This window comes from Schistocerca gregaria, chromosome X (genome assembly GCF_023897955.1).
Source record: "Schistocerca gregaria isolate iqSchGreg1 chromosome X, iqSchGreg1.2, whole genome shotgun sequence".
NCBI lineage: Eukaryota > Metazoa > Arthropoda > Insecta > Orthoptera > Acrididae > Schistocerca > Schistocerca gregaria.
This window is the reverse complement of record NC_064931.1, coordinates 767,673,770-767,695,607: the sequence shown is the minus strand read 5'-3', so window position 1 is coordinate 767,695,607 and position 21,838 is coordinate 767,673,770. Positions and strand designations below refer to the sequence as shown.

Below are 21,838 nucleotides of genomic sequence, written 5' to 3'. Positions count from 1 at the left end.
GTTTTGACATTCTCATCCTCTCCCGTTTGAAAGGCAGGGAATTCTTACCGCCACAACGATTCTTTCGAGACAGTAAGTGATACGTCTACCAAGTTTGGCTGAAATCGTCCCAGTGTTTTGGGAGGAGACTTGTGACATATATAAATAAATACATATGTACATACATATGTACGTATATCCATCTACTCACCGTGGTCTAGTGTGGGTTGTAATTATCATACTGCAGCGGAACTTAATAGTTTTTCTAATGTCTAAATGGGGAAACAATTTACGCTGAAAAAAGTTCCAATTTTGGCCACCAATTGAAAAACTAGCTCTATGAATGCGAGAAACACGTACAGAAATTTTTCCAGTATGTGATGGATTAGGAATGGAATGTAGGCAGAAAAAATGAAACAAGTGACTAAGGCATAATGTTGATTGTGTTAGTAACTGCATCTTACACAATTTGTTCGGTGTGAGCATCAGAGACGTCGACAAGACGCAGGATCAGTAAAATGACGTCATCAACAGCTTCTCGCTGAAACTCCAGTGGAATCCCAGCAACATGTTCCTGTACACTGCCCTTCCTATCAGGGAGAAACAGAACATGTTCCTGGTAAATGAGTTCTTTTAAATATTCCCTGAACAAAAAGTCACATGGATACGAATCAGGTGATCCTGCGGGTCATGCGTCTAGAAAACCTATGGAGCTAGCAGTTAGTGGTAGGTTGCATTGAGCAGATCTTTCACTAGGCGAGTGACATGAAGTGTGCCCCATCTTGCATGAAAACAGTGGTTTCCACACAGTTGCGCTTTTACAAAACAGGGATAAAATGCTGATCAAGACATCGTTGAAGACGCTGCTGAATGAGACAGGACTGTGGGGAACTGCAACAGATAGCAAAATCGTCAACAAGAAGGGAGCGAGAGATGCCCGGAGGGAGACAGGCAATTATAGGGTTAATGGCGATAGCAAAGAGGACGAACCCTGCGACGAGTTCACAGGTAGGTGTTGGTTTGATCCCAGAAAATAACCGTTCCGCCGCATAACATCTGTGAGATATTCTGCCTGGTCTTCACAACAGGGGAAATATTGTTCTTCGAAGATCGCTAGGGAGGAGTAAAGCCGCCTGTCAGCCTTAGTATGTTGCCATTTTGGTGTGCACGCAGGTGGGTAGGAGTCAGCAAACGGATAGCACATGGGAAATGGTCGCTCGAGTAGGCGTCACAAAGAATGGACCACTCAAGCGATGGGCAAGCTGGGCAGTACAGAAGGTTAGGTCCAAATGGGAATAGGTGTGCGAGGAATCAGAAAGGAAAGTGGGTGCTCCAGTGTTAAGGCAGAAGAGGTTGAGGGGCCAGGAGATCATATCTCTGACAGGTTCTGGGAGAACCCCAAAGGGGATGATGCTCATTAAAACCACAGAGTGGCAGAAATGGGGGTGGTAACTGCCCCATAAGCTGATGCGAATGATGGAGGACATAAATGGCACAGAGGGAAAAGATCAGGTGGGGAACAGAAAGATGAACTGCAACAGCTTGAAGAAGGGTAGTCATGGAGATGGGTTGACTTGAATGTTATCCCGTATGAGCAGCAGGACGCACCCATGAGAAGGAATACCGACCTCAGGGGGAAGGTCAAAACGATTTGGGAAGAAATGTGAAAACTGAAGATGGTCGTGAGAGTGGAATATCGTCTCCTGAAGGCAGAGTACAAGGGGTCGCCGCGATGCTAAAAGCAGCTGTAAATCATCTTTGTGGGACTGATGGCCACGAACGTTCCATTGGAGGAGAGTCATAATGAGGAAGAGATGCAAGGGTGTCATCTCGGAGGCTGCCGAGAGGCACCCTGTGAAGGGTCGCTTCTACAGGGCACAGACGCGTGAGGATCTGCTCCATGGGGTCCACAGAAGCATTGGCTTGCTTGTACTGTTGGTCTGTGGAGCCCACGCTGAAAAACGGTTGGTGGTGAGCACCCACAACACAGAGACTGGCCGGGTTAAGATATCACGTGGCAACACCGTCGAAGAGGATCTTCGAGTCAGCGAAGGCGAAGACCATTTGGTGGACTTCTTGAAGCCTTTACAGTTAAAGGAAGACTCGGGTATCGTTCGGCTGGAGGGACATAGGGAGTCTTCACGGGAGTACTCCTCCTGTCCTTTCTGGTTTACCAATTGTTTAGCTGGTGGCTTCGCCCATTGAGGCTAGAGTTTGATAGCTTGTTGCACAGCTGGACGGGGAGATGGCGATTCTTCACCGACACTGGGCGATTTCACAATCTCAGAGCTGAATTTGAGGTCGCATGTCTGCATGGCCATGTCCTTCATGGAGCGAGGGGTAACAAGAGCAGAAATAAATGTGCCAGACAGGAGAATACAGGGTTCAGGACTATCCAATAACTCTCTAGCAACTGTTTAAGGCACTTTTTCCTTTACCTGGATATCTTGGACAGTCCGCTCATCAAGATACATGGGACAATCCAGAGAGGAGACAGCATGGCCACCATTGCAACTGATACCCACCACAGGTTACGCATTTGGCTGGGTGTCGACAAGACGTTCTAGTATGGTTGAAACGATGACACTGGTAGCAACGCATCGGGTTCAGAATGTATGGTCGGACTGTGATAATTCCATAGCCTGCTTTGATCGTGGACGGAAGCACCACTCTATCAACGGTGAGAAAAACAGTGCAGTTTAAGGGAATTCTAACTTTTTCATCACCTGATGGATTCAATGACATTCTGATCAGAAAGGTGAGATTGGATTTCAGCCTCGGTTAAACTATCGAGAGCCGGCCGGAGTGACCGAGCGGTTCTGGGCGCTACAGTCTGGAACCTCACGACCGCTAGTGTCACAAGTTCGAATCCTGCCTCGGGCATGGATGTGTGTGATGTCCTTAGGTTAGTTAGGTTAAAGTAGTTCTAAGTTCTAGGGGACTGATGACCTCAGAAAAGTTAAGTCCCATAGTGCTCAGAGCCATTTTTTTAAACCATCGAGCAGCCTAGTGTAAATAACACCATGGGAATAATTCAAAGTTCTATGGGCCTTGACACGAATAGGGTAGCCCTGTAGATGTGAGGCAGCAAGCAATTGTTGTGCTTGAGAATGAGAATCAGAAGTAGTCTCCAAAAGCAAAGTTCCATTCCGTAAATGGGAGCAGGATTTCACAGGGCCGGCAATTGCATCAACATTTTTCTGAATAACAAACAGATTTACTGTGGTGAAGGACTGACGTCTTCAGTTTGTGAGACCATGAGGAATCGTGGTGCAGTGGGAAGGGTCTTTGAATCGTTAGGCTGATTATGTTTAAGTTTCGTATGAAACTCTCCCATGATTGCCAATGTCTCCGATGGCAAGCTCCTTCCAACTGGAGGACCCCTTCACAAGGGGCGCACCCGCCTTAGGTGAATGTTCACACCTCAGGTCACATTTCCCGAACACCAGAAAGAGGGACCAATCGGCAATTTGGGAAGGTTGCAGCTAAGGCAATCTCCCCTCCCTGGGCCTGGCCTATACCAGGTGGTACTTGAAAGAATGATCCCTTTTGTCTAGAGACACGCCAGTCAGACTGTAGCCCACTATATGGACTGGCAACCAGGAGTGATGGTCTGGGATGCCAATCCTTTTCATAGCAGGACATTTTAGTTGTCTTCCGCGGCCCCCTTACACTAGAGCGGTACATCGACGATACTCTACATCCCCCTTTGTTGCCATTCATGACATGCCATAATGGACTTACAGTTCAGCAAGAAAATTCCCGCACACACACGGCGAAAGTTTGTACCGCTTGTGTTCGTGATTGTCAAAACCTACCTTGGCCAGGAAGCTCGCTGGATATCTTCCAAACTGAGAACGTTAGGAGCATTATTGGCAGGCCCTTCGAACCATCCTGGAATTTTAAAGATCCGTCGCCTCCATTGGACAGAATTTGATACAACATCTCTCACGATGACATCCAACAAATTAATCAATTAATGCAAAACCGATTAAATTCTTACATAAGTGCCTGAAAAACTCATTCAATTTTTCTGTAATTGTAATCAGTTTTTTTATCTGTTCATGTACATGACTTCCACCGTCTTCCGTCCCATTCAGATAATTTCTATGCGGTCAGTCTTTCCTTGTCTTAGAGTGTAGGTGTAGAAGAGCTAGCCACAAGCCATTAATGTTAATTTCCCCCTGGGCAGCAGCTCAGGTGCTGAAGTGTGGTGACACGCACGCAAAACGATTAGTCTATGCTGACAGGCGTAGTGTACTCAGTGGTGGAGTTACGACTGTGTGATAAACATGAGGCCGTAAATTATGTGACGTGTTTTGCGAAAGAATGTTAGTCTTGGCGGTATGTAATGTATCTACTGTATGTTGGTGCATGAGGAAGAGTCTGCTATAATCGAGTTTCGAATTATATGTGCTCCTCCATACATGGAGCACCTTCTCCTTCAACATCACAATTCCAGACCACATATGAGCGCTGAAATATCTGAAACAATCTGCTATCTTATGTTCCGTGTCACTGAGCATTTTCTATAGAGCCAAGACTTGGCCTCATTCGGTTTCTATCAGTTTCCAAAAATTAAAGAATTCCTTCGATAACGTCACAGTGATAGTGGTGAAGCGGCACAAGGTGAGTTGAGGTTGCTGCTCTGTCAGCAAATTTAAGCATTCTCTTTGACAGTTTCAACGATGTCTTCGTCGCCAGGGTGACAATGTTAAGAAATAAATATGGGACCATGAAGAAGGAAGATGTAGAATGTTAATAATGTTCGTTTTACACTTCTGGCCACTAAATTGCTACACCAAGAAGAAATGCAAATGATAAACGGGTATTCATTGGACAGATATATTATACTAGAACTGACATGTGATTTCATTTTCACGCAACTTGGGTGCATAGATACAAAGAAATCAATACCCAGAACAGCCACCTCTGGCCGTAATAACGGCTTTTATAAGCCTGGGCATTGAGTCAAACAGAGCCTGGATGGCGTGTAAAGGTGCAGCTGCCCATGCAGCTTCAACACGATACCACAGTTCATCAAGAGTAGTCACTGGCGTATTGTGACGAGCCAGTTTCTCGGCCACCATTGACCAGACGTTTTCAGTTGGTGAGAGATCTGGAGAACGTGCTGGCCAGAGCAGCAGTCGAACATTTTCTGCATCTAGAAAGGCCCGTACAGGACCTGCAACATGCGGTCGAACATTATCCTGCTGAAATGTAGGGTTTCGCAGGGATCGAATAAAGGGTAGAGCCACGGGTCGTAACACATCTTAAATGTAACGTCCACTGTTAAAAGTGCCGTCAATGCGAACATGAGATGACCTAGACGTGTAACCAATGGCACCCCATGCCATCACGCCGGGTGATACGCCAGTATGGAAATGACGAATACACGCCTCCAACGTGCGTTCACCGCGATGTCGCCAAACACGGGTGCGACCATCATGATGCTGTAAACAGAACCCGGATTCATCCGAAGAAATGACGTTTTGCCATTCGTGCACCCAGGTTCGTCGTTGAGTACACCATCGCAGGCGCTCCTGTCTCTGATGCAGCGTGAAGGGTAACCGCAGCCATGGTCTCCGAGCTGATAGTCCATACTGCTGCAAACGTCGTCGAACTGTTCGTGCAGGTGGTTGTTGTCTTGAAAACGTCCCCATGTGTTGACTCAGGGATCGAGACGTGGCTGCACGATCCGTTACAGCCATGTGGATAAGATGCCTGTCATCTCGACTGCTAGTGATACGAGGCCGTTGGGATCCAGCACGGCGTTCCGTATTACCCACCTGAACCCACCGATTCCATATTCTGCTAACAGTCATTGCATCTCGACCAACGCGTGCAGCAATGTCGCGATACGATATACTGCAATCGCGATACGCTACAATCCGACCTTTATCAGACGTGATGGTCCGCATTTCCCCTCCTTACTCGAGGCTTCACAACAAGGTTTCACCAGGCAACGCCGGTCAAGTGCTGTTTGTGTATGAGAAATCGGTTGCAAACTTTCCTCATGTCAGCACGTTGTAGGCGTCGCCACCGGCGCCAACTTCGTGTGAATGCTCTGAAAAGCTAATCAATTGCATATCACAGCATCTTCTTCCTGTCTTTTAAATTTCGCGTCTGTAGCACGTCATCTTCGTGGTGTAGCAATTTTAATGGCCAGTAGTGTATTTAATCAGCTTAAATAGTTTTCATATAAAAAATTTGGGGGAATTACATGTCAGTATGCCCTTGTGGATGCATATGTAGTATGTGAGTGAATATAGCAAGCTGTATTTCACACGGATAGTTTCCTGTTGGGCATGCAGATCTTCTAAGAGAAACGCCTCTTAACATCATTTTCCTTTGTTTCGTAGAACTTCACTATATATCTCAACCCAACTATTATGAAGGATATAGTGTGCTAATAGGCCAAATTTGGACCAGAGTGTTGAGTGGTAAATGGAGTGTACTCACTGACGCAAACGGGGAGCTCAACGTTCCAGCGGCCTCGTACACAGGTAGCATACTGGTCGCCCAGCAGCCGGAAGCCTGGAGAACACTTGAAGCGCATTTCCTGGCCGCTGTTCCTCATGCGCGCCATGCCGTTGGTCAGGGTCAGAGGCTGGCACCGGTAAGGTTCTGTCAACATAAAAGTCATTTATTCACAGAAACAGATCAAAAGTCATGATGATTTTCGCAAATTACAAGAATATCACAAAAACACCAAGAACTCGGCTAAATGAAACACTTGACGTGGAAGGTGAGTAATAGCTTTTGTATGGCTGTTAATCAGTTGAAATCGATATGCAAAATTAAATAAAGGAAACATGATCTTGCGACTGGTTGCTGCTTACTTGGTAATTTTATGGTTTACGGTCGCTGCACAACTTGGGAACCATATGGAGTCCCCCATTCAGATTTTGTATAAGGGACGATCAAAAAGGTTCCTTTAGAGTGCGTAACTGCAGCCGGCCACGGTGGTCTAGCGGTTCTAGACGCACAGTCCGGAACCGCGCGACTGCTACCGTTGCAGGTTCGAACCCTGCCTCGGGCATGGATGTTTGTGATGTCCTTAAGTTAGTTCGGTTTAAGTAGTTCTAAGTTCTAGGGGACTGATGACCACAGATGTTAAGTCCCATAGAGCTCAGAGGCACTTGAACCATTTTTGAGCGTAACTGCAGGGTATATGCAACGCAGCACCAGTCGGACGCTGGTAAACAAGCACCGACGTGTAGGGAAGGGATTAGTGTGGTATTCGTGTCTTTGCGACGTCAGTGCAGTAAATGCGGAAAAATGAACTGTGGCGACGTTAGACCAAATGCGTGTGGTTACCCTTTTGTTGGCCGTCATAGGACCAACACCGCTCAAAAATACAGTACTTACGGGAGTAATGGCCGCTATCGACAGGGGATCTCAAACTGATTCCATATTTCTAGATTTCCGGAAAGCTTTTGACACCGTTTCCTCACAAGCGACTTCTAATCAAGCTGCGGGCCTATGGGGTATCGTCTCAGTTGTGCGACTGAATTCGTGATTTCCTGTCAGGAAGGTCGCAGTTTGTAATAATAGACGGCAAATCATCGAGTAAAACTGAAGTGATATCAGGTGTTCCCCAGGGAAGCGTCCTGGGACCTCTACTGCTCTTGATCTATATAAATGACCTGGGTGACAATGTGAGCAGTTCTCTTAGGTTGTTCGCAGATGATGCTGTAATTTACCGTCTAGTAAGGTCATCCGAAGACGAGTATCAGTTGCAAAGCGATTTAGAAAAATTGCTGTATGGTGTGGCAGGTGGCAGTTGACGCTAAATAACGAAGAGTGTGAGGTGATCCACATGAGTTCCATAAGAAATCCGTTGGAATTCGATTACTCGATAAATAGCACAATTCTCAAGGCTGTCAATTCAACTAAGTACCTGAGTGTTAAGATTACGAACAACTTCAGTAGGAAAGAGCACATAGATAATATTGTGGGGAAGGTGAGACAAAGGTTGCGTTTCATTGGCAGGACTCTTAGAAGATGCAACAAGTCCACTAAAGAGACAGCTTACACTACAATCGTTCGTCCTCTGTTAGAATATTGTTGGGGGGTGTGGGATCATTACCAGGTGGGATTGACGGAGGACATCGAAAGCGTGAAAAAAAGGGCAGCTCGCTTTGTATTAATACGTAATAGGGGAGAGAGTGGCAGATACACTCCTGGAAATTGAAATAAGAACATCGTGAATTCATTGTCCCAGGAAGGGGAAACTTTATTGACACATTCCTGGGGTCAGATACATCACATGATCACACTGACAGAACCACAGGCACATAGACACAGGCAACAGAGCATGCACAATGTCGGCACTAGTACAGTGTATATCCACCTTTCGCAGCAATGCAGGCTGCTATTCTCCCATGGAGACGATCGTAGAGATGCTAGATGTATTCTTGTGGAACTGCTTGCCATGCCATTTCCACCTGGCGCCTCAGTTGGACCAGCGTTCGTGCTGGACGTGCAGACGTGAGACGACGCTTCATCCACTCCCAAACATGCTCAATGGGGGACAGATCCGGAGATCTTGCTGGCCAGGGTAGTTGACTTACACCTTCTAGAGCAGGTTGGGTGGCATGGGATACATGCGGACGTGCGTTGTCCTGTTGGAACAGCAAGTTCCTTAGCCGGTCTAGGGATGGTAGAACGATGGGTTCGATGACAGTTTGGATGTACCGTGCACTATTCAGTGTCCCCTCGACGATCACCAGAGGTGTACGGCCAGTGTAGGAGATCGCTCCCCACACCATGATGCCGGGTGTTGGCCCTGTGTGTCTCGGTCGTATGCAGTCCTGATTGTGGCGCTCACCTGCACGGCGCCAAACACGCATACGACCATCATTGGCACCAAGGCAGAAGCGACTCTCATCGCTGAAGACGACACGTCTCCATTCGTCCCTCCATTCACGCCTGTCGCGACACCACTGGAGGCGGGCTGCACGATGTTGGGGCGTGAGCGGAAGACGGCCTAACGGTGTGCGGGACCGTAGCCCAGCTTCATGGAGAAGGTTGCGAATGGTCCTCGCCGATACCCCAGGAGCAACAGTGCCCCTAATTTGCTGGGAAGTGGCGGTGCGGTCCCCTACGGCACTGCGTAGGATCCTACGGTCTTGGCGTGCATCCGTGCGTCGCTGCGGTCTGGTCCCAGGTCGACGGGCACGTGCACCTTCCGCCGACCACTGGCGACAACATCGATGTACTGTGGAGACCTCACGCCCCACGTGTTGAGCAAATCGGTGGTACGTCCACCCGGCCTCCCGCATGCCCACTATACGTCCTCGCTCAAAGTCCGTCAACTGCACATCCGGTTCACGTCCACGCTGTCGCGGCATGCTACCAGTGTTAAAGACTGCGATGGAGCTCCGTATGCCACGGCAAACTGGCTGACACTGACGGCGGCGGTGCACAAATGCTGCGCAGCTAGCGCCATTCGACGGCCAACACCGCGGTTCCTGGTGTGTCCGTTGTGCCGTGCGTGTGATCATTGCTTGTACAGCCCTCTCGCAGTGTCCGGAGCAAGTATGGTGGGTCTGACACACCAGTGTCAATGTGTTCTTTTTTCCATTTCCAGGAGTGTATGATACGCGAGTTGGGATGGAAGTCATTAAAGCAAAGACTGTTTTCGTCGAGGCGAGGTCTATTTGCTTAAGTGCTTAGCAGAGGGTTCATAGAACCACAATCATGCTATTTCTCTACCATTCCACTCCCTAACAGCGCGCGGAAAAAACGAACATCTAAACCTTTCTCTTCGAGCTCTAATTTCTCGTATTTTATTTTGATGATCATTCCTACCTATCTAGGTTGAGTTAAACAAAATATTTTCGCATTCGGAAGAGAAAGTTGGTGACTGAAATTTCGTAAAAAGATCTCGCCGTGACGAAGAACGTCTTTGCGGTAATGACTTCCACCCCAATTCGCGTATCATATCTGCGTTTAAAACGGTTCGCGATAAAGCTGCTTAACTTAATATTTCGTACAGCGTGATGGAGTATAGAAATACATAGCTTGGTTTATATTGTGTAGAAAAAGCGCTGTTGGTCATTGAAATAAATGTGAGGAACATACTGTCAATAGAAACGTGTAATGTAGAAATATGCGAAAGAACAGCCTTATAGGCTATTTCATAACATGGGCTTGCAAAGAAGGATGCAAATGGCTTTGAGCACTCTGGGACTTAACTTTCTGAGGCTATCAGTCCCCTAGAACTTAGAAATATTTAAACCTAACTAACCTAAGCACATCAAAGACATCCATACCCGAGGCAGGATTCTAACCTGCGGCCGTAGTGGTCGCGCGGTTCTAACTGTAGCGCCTAGAACCGCTCGTTCACCGGGTGGCTGGCCTTTACAATTTGGTGGATAGCACACATCACTATCACAAGGAAAACTATTTTCACTTATCCCGTTTCTGTATTTAAACTTCACAAAATAATTGTAAAATGATCAGGTCTTTCGTAAATTTTTATTTTATGAGAGGCAGTCAAAAGAAAACGGAAAACCCGCCGCAACGGGACCATTTATCCCTCTGCGAGACGCGACCATCAATTCCTGCTTTGTAGAACGAGGTTGGGCTCTCACGAATTAACAACCGCATACAATGTTCCACTTCTTCGTCCGACTGAAACCGACGTCCATGCAAATCTTTCTTAAGGTTTCCAAAGAAGTGAAAATCACATGGTCAACGATCCGAGACATACAGAGAATGTTACAGTGTTTCCCAACCAAATCGTTGATGTAGCCTTCGTCCGATTGGCACTGTGGGGGTGGGGGTTAACGTGTAACAGGATAAACATGTCCGGCAGCATTCCGACAGCCCCAGGGCAAACGGCAAAGCCAACTGAGGAAACATCCCACATCTCTCTCTCCAAAGAACTCAAAAGCTGTTTCTTCTTCGACTACATGGAGCCAATGAACGTCGAGTTCCCAGAGCGTGGAATCACAATCAATGGGTAGTGCTATGAAGACACTTTGCAGAAATTACGACGCACCTTCAAGTCAAAAAGCTAAAAAATACTGAAGAAAGGAATCAATCAGTTGCACAACACCCGCACCCCACTGACTATCGGACGAAGGCTGCGCTTCATTGATTTGCTTCGGGAACACTGCAACATCTTCTGTAGAACCTGGATCTTTCACTGTGTCACTTTCGCGTGTTTCACATTCGTGGACGTCGGTTGCAGTCGGACGACGAAGTGCAAGGGTGGGTGCAGTTGTGGTTCCGTCAGCAGCCGACCACGGACTACGAAACCGGAACTGATTGTCTCGTCTTCCGGAGGGATAAATGTGTTAAAGTGTGTGGTGATTACTTTGGACTGGAACTGTACCATGATTCCCTTGTGACGGCTGTTCGGTTTGCATTTGTCTGCCCCTTTCATGCTAATGTACGTTATCTCTCTATTTTGATCACTTTTATTTTCACGATTTCAATTACGTGAAACAAATCAAAGGTAAACGAAACAAAAACGAAAACAGGGCGATTGGGCGCCACGTTATTCGTCAGTTATCCGGTACTTGTAAATGTGAAGGGGAAGAGGAATATATCACTAGACAGTTCTTTAAAAGTGCAGTTGAAATTGCCCATATCTACTTGGAAAAATATTTCCTGTTGAAATAAGAAATGAACCTACACCATGTTTTGTATCGGATTATGGCTGGATCGAATGACAGGATAAATATTGTTAAGCCCAGAACCGTTTGCGCAGATTTCAGTGGATTAAATAAATATGAAATATAGTTACTACATGGTTATGACTTTACTCAAAATCTGCTTTTCCTCACTTCATACACTGCCGAAAAAAATTAGTGCATCCTTTTAGAGGTTTACAGTTCACTCAAGATTTACACCTACGTAATAGCTGACATGTGCACCTTTGGTACAGATAACAGCAACGACGCATCGTGACATGGAAGCAATGACGCCTTGGTAGGTCGCTGGAGGGAGCTGGAACCGCTTCTGCACACACAAGTTACCTAATCGCCGAAAATTACGGCGACGTTTCCATGATATCTCTCACCACATTCAGTCATATCCCATGCGAATTGTAAATGGTTGCGAAAACACGCTTGATCTCTTAGCCAAAAACAATCCAGAGCTATTGGAGAGCATCATGACTGATACAGGGATGAATAATCACAAGGTCATTGTAGCTAGGCTCAATACCGTTTATTCCAAATCCACCAGAAACAAACGCAAAATAATTTTATTTAAAAACGCGGATAAAGTGTCACTAGAGGCCTTCCTAAGAGACAATCTCCATTCCTTCCGAACTGACTATGCAAATGTAGACGAGATGTGGCTCAAATTCAAAGATATAGTAGCAACAGCAATTGAGAGATTCATACCTCATAAATTGGTAAGAAATGGAACTGATCCCCCATGGTACACAAAACAGGTCCGAACGCTGTTACAGAGGCAACGGAAAAAGCATGCGAAGTTCAGAAGAACTTGAAATCCCGAAGATTGGCTAAAATTTACAGACGCGCGAAATTTGGCATGGACTTCAATGCGTGATGCCTTTAATAGGTTCCACAACGAAACATTGTCTCGAAATTTGGTAGAAAATTCTAAAAAATTCTGGTCGTATGTAAAGTACACAAGCGGCAAGACGCAGTCAATACCTTCACTGCCCAGTGGCGATGGTACTATTACCGACAACTGTGCAGCTAAACCTGAGTTATTGAACGCAGTTTTCCAAAATTCCTTCACCAGGGAAGACGAATGCAATATTCCAGAATTTGAAACACGAACAGTTGCTAGCATGAGTTTCTTAGAAGTAGATACCTTAGGGGTTGCGAAGCAACTCAAATCACTTGATACGGGCAAGTCTTCAGGTCCAGATTGTATACCGATTAGGTTCCTTTCAGATTACGCTGATACAATAGTTCCTTACTTAGCAATCATATACAACCGCTCTCTCACCGATACATCTGTACCTGCAGATTAGAAAATTGCATAGGTCTCACCAGTGTTTAAGAAGAGTAGTAGGAGTAATCCATCGAACTACAGACCTATATCATTGACGTCAGTTTAGAGGAGGGTTTTGGAGCGTATACTGTATTCAAACATTATGAATCACCTCGAAGGGAACGATATATTGATACGTAATCAGCATGGTTTCAGAAAACATCGTTCTTGTGCAACGCAGCTAGCTCTTTATTCGCACGAGGTAATGGCCGCTATCGACAGGGAATCTCAAGTTGATTCCGTATTTGTAGATTTCCGGAAAGCTTTTGACACCGTTCCTCACAAGCCACTTCTAATCAAGCTATGGGGTATCGTCTCAGTTGTGTGACTGGATTCGTGATTTCCTGTCAGGAAGGTCGCAGTTCGTAGTAATAGACGGCAAATCATCGAGTAAAACTGAAGTGATATCAGGTGTTTCCCAGGGAAGCGTCCTGGGACCTCTGCTGTTCCTGATCTATATAAATGACCTGGGTGACAACCTAAGCAGTTCTCTTAGGTTGTTCGCAGATGATGCTGTAATTTACCGTCTAGTAAGGTCATCCGAAGACCAGTATCAGTTGCAAAGCGATTTAGAAAAGATTGCTGTATGGTGTGGCAGGTGGCAGTTGACGCTAAATAACGAAAAGTGTGAGGTGATCCACGTGAGTTCCAAAAGAAATCCGTTGGAATTCGATTACTCGATAAATAGCACAATTCTCAAGGCTGTCAATTCAACTAAGTACTTGGGTGTAAAAATTACGAACAACTTCAGTTGGAAATACCACATAGATAATATTGTGGGGAAGGCGAGCCAAAGGTTGCGTTTCATTGGCAGGACACTTAGAAGATGCAGCAAGTCCACTAAAGAGACAGCTTACACTACACTCGTTCGTCCTCTGTTAGAATATTGCTGCGCGGTGTGGGATTCTTACCAGGTGGGATTGACGGAGGACATCGAAAGGGTGCAAAAGAGGGCAGCTCGTTTTGTAATATCACGTAATAGGGGAGAGAGTGTGGCAGATATGATACACGAGTTGGGATGGAAGTCATTAAAGCAAAGACGTTTTTCGTCGCTGCGAGATCTATTTACGAAATTTCAGTCACCAACTTTCTCTTCCGAATGAGAAAATATTTTGTTGAGCCCAACCTACATAGGTAGGAATGATCATCAAAATAAAATACGAGAAATCAGAGCTCGAACAGATAGGTTTAGATGTTCGTTTTTCCCGCGCGCTGTTCGGGAGTGGAATGTTAGGGAGATAGTATGATTGTGGTTCGATGAACCCTCTGCCAAGCACTTAAATGTGAATTGCAGAGTAAGGATGTAGATGTTGATGTCGATCGGTTTCAGATCTGGCGAGTTGGGCAGCCAGCACATCAAATGGAACTCATCAATCCTGGCTTAGTGACATGGAGCATTATCTTGCAGAAAAATGCACTGCCGTTCGGAAAGATGATCGTCGTGAAGGGGTGTACGTAGTCTGCAGCCAGTGTACGATACTTCTTGGCCGTCATGGTGCTTTGCACGAGCTCCACTGGTCCCATAAATTCCCACGTTATTGTTCCCAAGAGCGTAACGGAACCGGCTCAAGGTTGTCTCCGCAGTACAGGTGTCAAGGAGCTGTTCCCCTGAAAGGCGACGCATTGGCACCCTCCCATCGGTACGATGAAGAAGGCCATGCAACGCTCTTTCACTGCGCCAGCGCCCAGTGCCGATGGTCAAGCGTCCATTTCAGTCGTAGTTGCCTATGACATTGAGTTAACTTTGGCACATGCACGTATCGTCAGCTGCGGAGGCCCATCTTTACGAGCGTTCAGTGCACTGTCTCTTCAGACACACCTAATCTGCCCAACATTAGTTCCACCACAGTTTGGCGCCTGTCTGTTTTACCAGTCAGCCCAGCCTTCGATGTCTGAAATCTGTGATGAGGGGTGGTCGCCCAAGCCCACGACGACTGGACGTGGTTGCTCCTTGGTTTCGATCACTTCTTGAAGACACTCACCACAACACTACTCGAAAACCAGGCAAGTCGTGCAGCTTCCGGAATAGTCATGCCGAGCCTCCAGGCCATCACAATCTGTCCTTACTCAAACTCAGATAGATCACGCGCCTTCTCCCTTCTTCCCACGGACGGCACACGCACCGTTCGTGTGTCTGACTAGCAGTCATTCCTCGCCAGGTGTTGTTGCTTTCGCCTGGAAGGATCTACACTCCTGGAAATGGAAAAAAAAACACATTGACACCGGTGTGTCAGACCCGCCATACTTGCTCCGGACACTGCGAGAGGGCTGTACAAGCAACGATCACACGCACGGCACAGCGGACACACCAGAAACCGCGGTGTTGGCCGTCGAATGGCGCTAGCTGCGCAGTATTTGTGCACCGGCGCCGTCAGTGTCAGCCAGTTTGCCGTGGCATACGGAGCTCCGTCGTAGTCTTTAACACTGGTAGCATGCCATGACAGCGTGGACGTGAACCGTATGTGCAGTTGACGCACTTTGAGCGAGAACGTATAGTGGGCATGCGGGAGGCCGGGTGGACGTACCGCCGAATTGCTCAACACGTGGGGCGTGAGGTCTCCACAGTACACCGATGTTGTCGCCAGTGGTCGGCGGAAGGTGCACGTGCCCGTCGACCTGGGACCGGACCGCAGCGACGCACGGATGCACGCCAAGACCGTAGGATCCTACGCAGTGCCGTAGGGGACCGCACCGCCACTTCCCAGCAAATTAGGGACACTGTTGCTCCTGGGGTATCGGCGAGGACCATTCGCAACCTTCTCCATGAAGCTGGGCTACCGTCCCGCACACCGTTAGGCCGTCTTCCGCTCACGCCCCAATATCGTGCAGCCCGCCTCCAGTGGTGTCGCGACAGGCGTGAATGGAGGGACGAATGGAGACGTGTCGTCTTCAGCGATGAGAGTCGCTTCTGCCTTGGTGCCAATGATGGTCGTATGCGTGTTTGGCGCCGTGCAGGTGAGCGCCACAATCAGGACTGCATACGACCGAGGCACACAGGGCCAACACCCGGCATCATGGTGTGGGGAGCGATCTCCTACACTGGCCGTACACCTCTGGTGATCGTCGAGGGGACACTGAATAGTGCACGGTACATCCAAACCGTCATCAAACCCATCGTTCTACCATTCCTAGACCGGCAAGGGAACTTGCTGTTCCAACAGGACAATGCACGTCCGCACGTATCCCATGCCACTCAATGTGCTCTAGAAGGTGTAAGTCAACTACTCTGGCCAGCAAGATCTCCGGATCTGTCCCCCATTGAGCATGTTTGGGACTGGATGAAGCGTCGTCTCACGCGATCTGCACGTCCAGCACGAACGCTGGTCCAACTGAGGCGCCAGGTGGAAATGGCATGGCAAGCCGTTCCACAGGACTACATCCAGCACCTCTACGATCGTCTCCATGGGAGAATAGCAGCCTGCATTGCTGCGAAAGGTGGATATACACTGTACTAGTGCCGACATTGAGCATGCTCTGTTGCCTATGTCTATGTGCCTGTGGTTCTGTCAGTGTGATCATGTGATGTATCTGACCCCAGGAATGTGTCAATAAAGTTTCCCCTTCCTGGGACAATGAATTCACGGTGTTCTTATTTCAATTTCCAGGAGTGTATATCAATGGTCATAATGTCTTGACTGATCAGGGTATTGTTTTAACAGTGCACATGGAAGTCATGAAATGACTACACTTACAGATCAATAGCACAATCGGTTCTGAGGCACCAGGTACCGAGCCATGCTGAAACACCCATATTAGTACATGGTATAGCCTCCAATGGCAGGAATACAGGCACTGACTCTGGCATCCACTCGAACATACAGATGGCGTATACTGCCCTGGGATAATTTATGCCACGCTTGCTCGACGTGTTGACGTAGTTGCGTAAGAATTATTGGCTGACGAGTCACACGAGTTATTCCTCACATGTGCTCGATTAGAGACAAGTTCGGGGTTCGTGCTGGTCAGGGGAGTTGCTACATGCCCTGCACAGAGCACGTTAAATTTACGGGCAGTGTGTGGGCGACCGTTATCCTGTTAGAACAACACATCATCTTCTTGTTGCAAGAACGATAAAAGAACGGATTTAAAAACATTCTGCGCGTCCCCTCCAGAAAAAGCAAAGATGAACGAGAGTTGTTGCTCATCGCACCCCAGACTATAAAGCCAGGGATGTAGCCAGTGTGTCTTGGGCGAATGCACGCTGCAAGACAGCACTCAGCAGGTCTACGTCGTAAGCGCAAACGACCATCACTTGCGTGCAGGCAGAAACTGCTTTCATAGCTGAAGACCACGGCGCGCCATTCCCTCTTCCAAGTGATCTTCTGACGGCACAAGTCGAACCATGCACGTCGATGTTGTGGCGTGGGTGGAAGATGGGCTAGAGGTGTGCGTGCCCGTAGTCTCACTGCTAATAAACAGCCTGCAACAGTTCGTGTTGACAGGTTTGGGCTCACAAGCCATCTTATGTGTGCTGAGGTACCTTTACGACGTGCCACTGTGTCCTTACAATCCAACAATCCTAGCGGACGTCTGTACAGCTTTGTACGTGCAGAACCTCACCTCTGGGTGTGAGAATGTTCACGAGACCACAGATACCAACATCGTTGCACAGCTGACCCAGCGTGTCCTACTTGTGTGGCACGTCTCTGAAAGGACCAGCGCACCGCTCGGAAGGCCACAATTTGACCCATTTCAAACTCGCTCTGTTGGCCGTAGGAAGGACGAGTGCATTTCCGTGATATGGTTGCGTGCTTGCTTCACACGTTTGCACCACACAGAGTCTTCTGGCATTCCCTACTAATTTTTTTCGGCATTGTATTTGTCAAGATGGAATGACAACGATTTGAAGGCAAATCACTTGGAATTAATTTTTCCACTCCACCCTTTTGCAGGGCTGTACGTTCTTTATACATTTCTTGCCTGAAAGAATATAGAAGGGAGTTCCTTTTCTTCTTGAGTTACTCTGTTAGCATTTTCAGCACAACAATAATTTCTTTCGAAGCATCAGTTCTTTTCATTAAGCATGTTATATTTTGGATCTCTATGGTAACTAAAGCACCTGCAGTGTCTGTACTCGTCTATCACCGGCCGTTGTGACCAAGCGCTTCTAGGCGCTTCAGTCCGGAATCGCACGACTGCTACGGTCACAGGTTCGAATCCTGCCTCGGGCATGGATGTGTGTGATGTCCTTAGATTAGTTAGGTTTAAGTAGTTCTAAGTTCTAGGGGACTGATGACCTCAGATCTTAAGTCCCATAGTGCTCAGAGCTAGTTGAACCATATTTGAACTCGTCTATCAACAGACGTACGCTATCATCAAGCCACTCCATCGCCACGAAAATCTCTGTCAATAAACAACAAACAGCTAGCGAGGGAGATACAGTGTACTATCCAAGAATGATATTATTGCACTTGGCCTCCCGCGGCAGCCGGCCGGAGTGGCCGAGCGGTTATAGGCGCTTCAGTCCGGAACCGCGCTGCTGCTACTGTCGCAGGTTCGAATCCTGCCTCGGGCATGGATGTGTGTGATGTCCTTAGGCTAGTGAGGTTTAAGTAGTCCTAAGTCTAGAGGACTGATGACCTCAGATGACCCATAGTGCTTTGAGCCATTTTGAACCTCCCGTGGCCGTTATGGGAAACAGGTGGTGACCTTACAATAAACAAGTATAGTGGTGGCTAAGAAAAACGCATCGTAGTGTCAATGCTTTCAGATCAGTTCTGAATATACTATAAGGTGCTTCAACACGTCCTAGTGAAATATCGTCAGAAGTGCAGAGTGGTGTTATTCATAATAATGAACACCCTTAAAATGGAAAGCCGAAGCAGATGATGAGAAAGTAGGCACAGTTATATGAAAAAAGGCGTGTATGCTAAGTTTTACAATTTTGCCCGGAAGGATAAAACAGAACCAGGTAGTGATACCTCTACAGAAATAATGATAAGTACAGGGGAGTCAGAAAGAAAGGTAAAATACATTCTGAAAGACTTTAAGAAAGCGGAAGAAATCGGGCCAAAATTAAAACTCGCAGAAAACGATGGCGTTCTGGAAAATTAATTCTTCCAGATGATTTCGACAAAGCATTTGTGGAAAGAAAATCTTTAGTGTGTTGTGAGCAAAAGCAGGGAATCTCAACATTGAGAAAGCTGCTTATATTTAAAAAAAAATACTGAGATAAATTTTCAGGGTGGAAGGAGAATATTTCGTGAAATTTTGAAAGAGATGTTATTTCGTTTCGGAAAATGTAATAGTAATAACATCCTAACAGAAAGTTCTGCCATTTTGGCGAAGTGCGTGAAGTACTTGAGAGCAATCAGAAATAATGAAAACTGGCCAAATAAACCACTAGTATTCACGAATGAAACGTTGGCGCATACGCGGTGTACCATGAAAAAGTGCAGGGAGATCGAAGAAATTCCATGTGAAATGACTACTGGCAGCTTTTGTTGTCCACGCTGTAGCAGAAACGGGTTTTATAGAGGAAGCAGAGTTATTATATGATTCGAAATCAAAGCCCCAAAATTATTACTATTCTATGAGTGGGGACTATTTTCACAAATGGTTAGCAGAGAAAGTGATTCCTAACATCCCAACTGGTAATATTGTTATTCTTGATAACTGACCGTATCACGCTGTTTAGACAAATACTGATCCCATTAGTGCAACTCTGAAAAAGGGTATAACTGAATGGCTCATTCAGAGCAAAATCGGCTTTGAAGCGAGCTTAACAAGTAATGAGCGTTTACAACTACTGCGTTGTAATAAGCCAGAGCATGTTTTTAAAGCAGATGCAGTTTTAAAGCGTAAGGATATACTGTTTTGTGCATCCTAGCATACCACTGTGTTATGAATCCTATAGAGATAATCTGGGATACAATGGAAGAGAACCTTCGTCTATTAACTTAACTACCCTAAAACAAATAACCAAACAGTCTTTGTATAAGATTAACTAAAATGATTAGTTAAAAGACTGCGAGCATGTAAATAGAATTAAAAATGAAAATCGGTGCGTAGATGGGTTAATAGAACGCGCAGTAGAGAATGTAGTCATCACTGTTGGCCTGGAGAGCGAAGACGAATCTGCAGCACATGATTATGACAGTGATAGGGAAATTTACACGGCAGATAAACTGGAACGGATTCCAGTGAAAGAGATACGGTAGATGAAGCACTCAGCGTTTACGACTTACGTGATGGGCCATCAAAAATGGTTCAAATGGCTCTGACCACTATGGGACTTAACTTCTGAGGTTCCTAGAACTTAGAACTACTTAAACCGAACTAACCTAAGGACATCTCACATACCCATGCCCGAGGCAAGGTTCGAACCTGCGATCGTAGCGGTCGCGCGGTTCCAGACTGTAGCGTTTAGAACTGCTGAGCCACTCCGGCCGGCATGGGCCGTCCACTTAATAATTAATCACCAACGTCAGCGCAGTTTCCATTGCATATTGTACACGTGCCGTCCTTCCTACACTCCGTAACCCTTGATACGCGCTGGCTCGCGATGAGCCCGGCCGAAGCGATCGCACTCCCACGTGCAACATTACTGTGTTCGACTAATACTGTGACAAGGCGAGTGCACTCTGTTTATCACAGCGGAGCTAGCGCCGAAGAGGAGAGCACGCGAACTTCCTTTGATGGTTCGCTCTGAAACCGACAACGACCGGATCACAAGGGAGCACTTGCGAATGCGACCCGCGCACGACCGAACACGACGCACCTACCGTGTACGCGAGAGAGAATTCTCGTTCGCTTTTGCGAGTTCGCTTCGCTGTGAAGGGGGATTTTCATGCAGCGTATTCCTACGTGCGTCGATAGACACGTGTCTTCCCCAGTGATATGTCGTCATTTATGCGTCTGCTGGGATGGCACATCTCTGGATGGAAACTCAAACAATGGAAAATCTGGCATGGAATGCAGCAATATTGTGAAAAGGAAAGTTGCTACTCAACATATAGCGGAGATGCTGTAGTCATTATCCTATTCCATCCAGCCCCTTCTCTGTTATCATTCCAGCACTACACAGTCCTCATTCCTCCATCGCACCAAGTACTTATACTTCTCTCCTTTTCCTCTATTCCTTCCGCCCCTTTCCCATCTCTCCGCTGCCCATCGTCTAACCTCCCAACTGCACATACATTATGCGATCAAAAGTATACAAACACCCCCAAAAACATACATTTTTGATATTAGGTGCATTGTGCTGCCACTCACTGCCAGGTACTCCATACCAGCGACCTCAGAAGTCATTAGACATCGTGAGAGAGCAGAATGGGGCCCTCTGCGGAACTCACGCACTTCGAATGTGGTCAGGTGACTGGGTGTCACTTGTATCATACGTCTGTACGCGAGATTTTCACACTCCTTAACATCCCGAGATCCACTGTTTCCGGCGTGGCAGTGAAGTGGAAACGTGCATGGACACGAACAGCAGCAAAGAGTACAGGCCGAATTCGTCTGTAGACTGACAGAGACTGCCGACAGTTGAAGAGGGTCGCAATGTGTAATAGGCAGACACTACACAGGAATTACAAACTGCATCAGGATCCACAGCAAGTACTATCACAGTTAGGCGGGAGGTGAGAAAACTTGGATTTCATGCTCAAGCGGTTGCTCATAAGCCACCCATCACGCCGGTTATTGCCAGACGACTCCGCACTTGGTGTAAGGAGCGTGAACATTAGACGATTGAGCAGTTGAAAAACGTTGTGTGGAGTGACGAATTCGATTCACAATGTGGCGATCCGATGGCAGGGTGTGGGTATGGTGAATTCCCGGTGAACGTCTTCTGCCAGCGTGTGTAGTGCCAACAGTAAAATTCGGAGGCTAAGGTGTTGCGGTGTGGTTGTGTTTTTCATGAAGGGGGCTTGCA

General features: G+C 47.0%; 1 protein-coding gene across 2 annotated transcripts in view; it reads right to left on the bottom strand.

Annotated features, from left to right (window-relative positions):
• The window catches only part of LOC126298405 (MAM domain-containing glycosylphosphatidylinositol anchor protein 1-like), a 1,040,893-nt gene that overhangs the window by 663,520 nt on the left and 355,535 nt on the right, over positions 1-21,838 (bottom strand). For both annotated transcript variants that reach the window (XM_049989722.1, XM_049989721.1), the window contains exon 2: positions 6,442-6,606. In XM_049989722.1, coding sequence (XP_049845679.1) covers positions 6,442-6,606 — 165 coding nt within the window. The remainder of the gene's footprint in view (positions 1-6,441; positions 6,607-21,838) is intronic.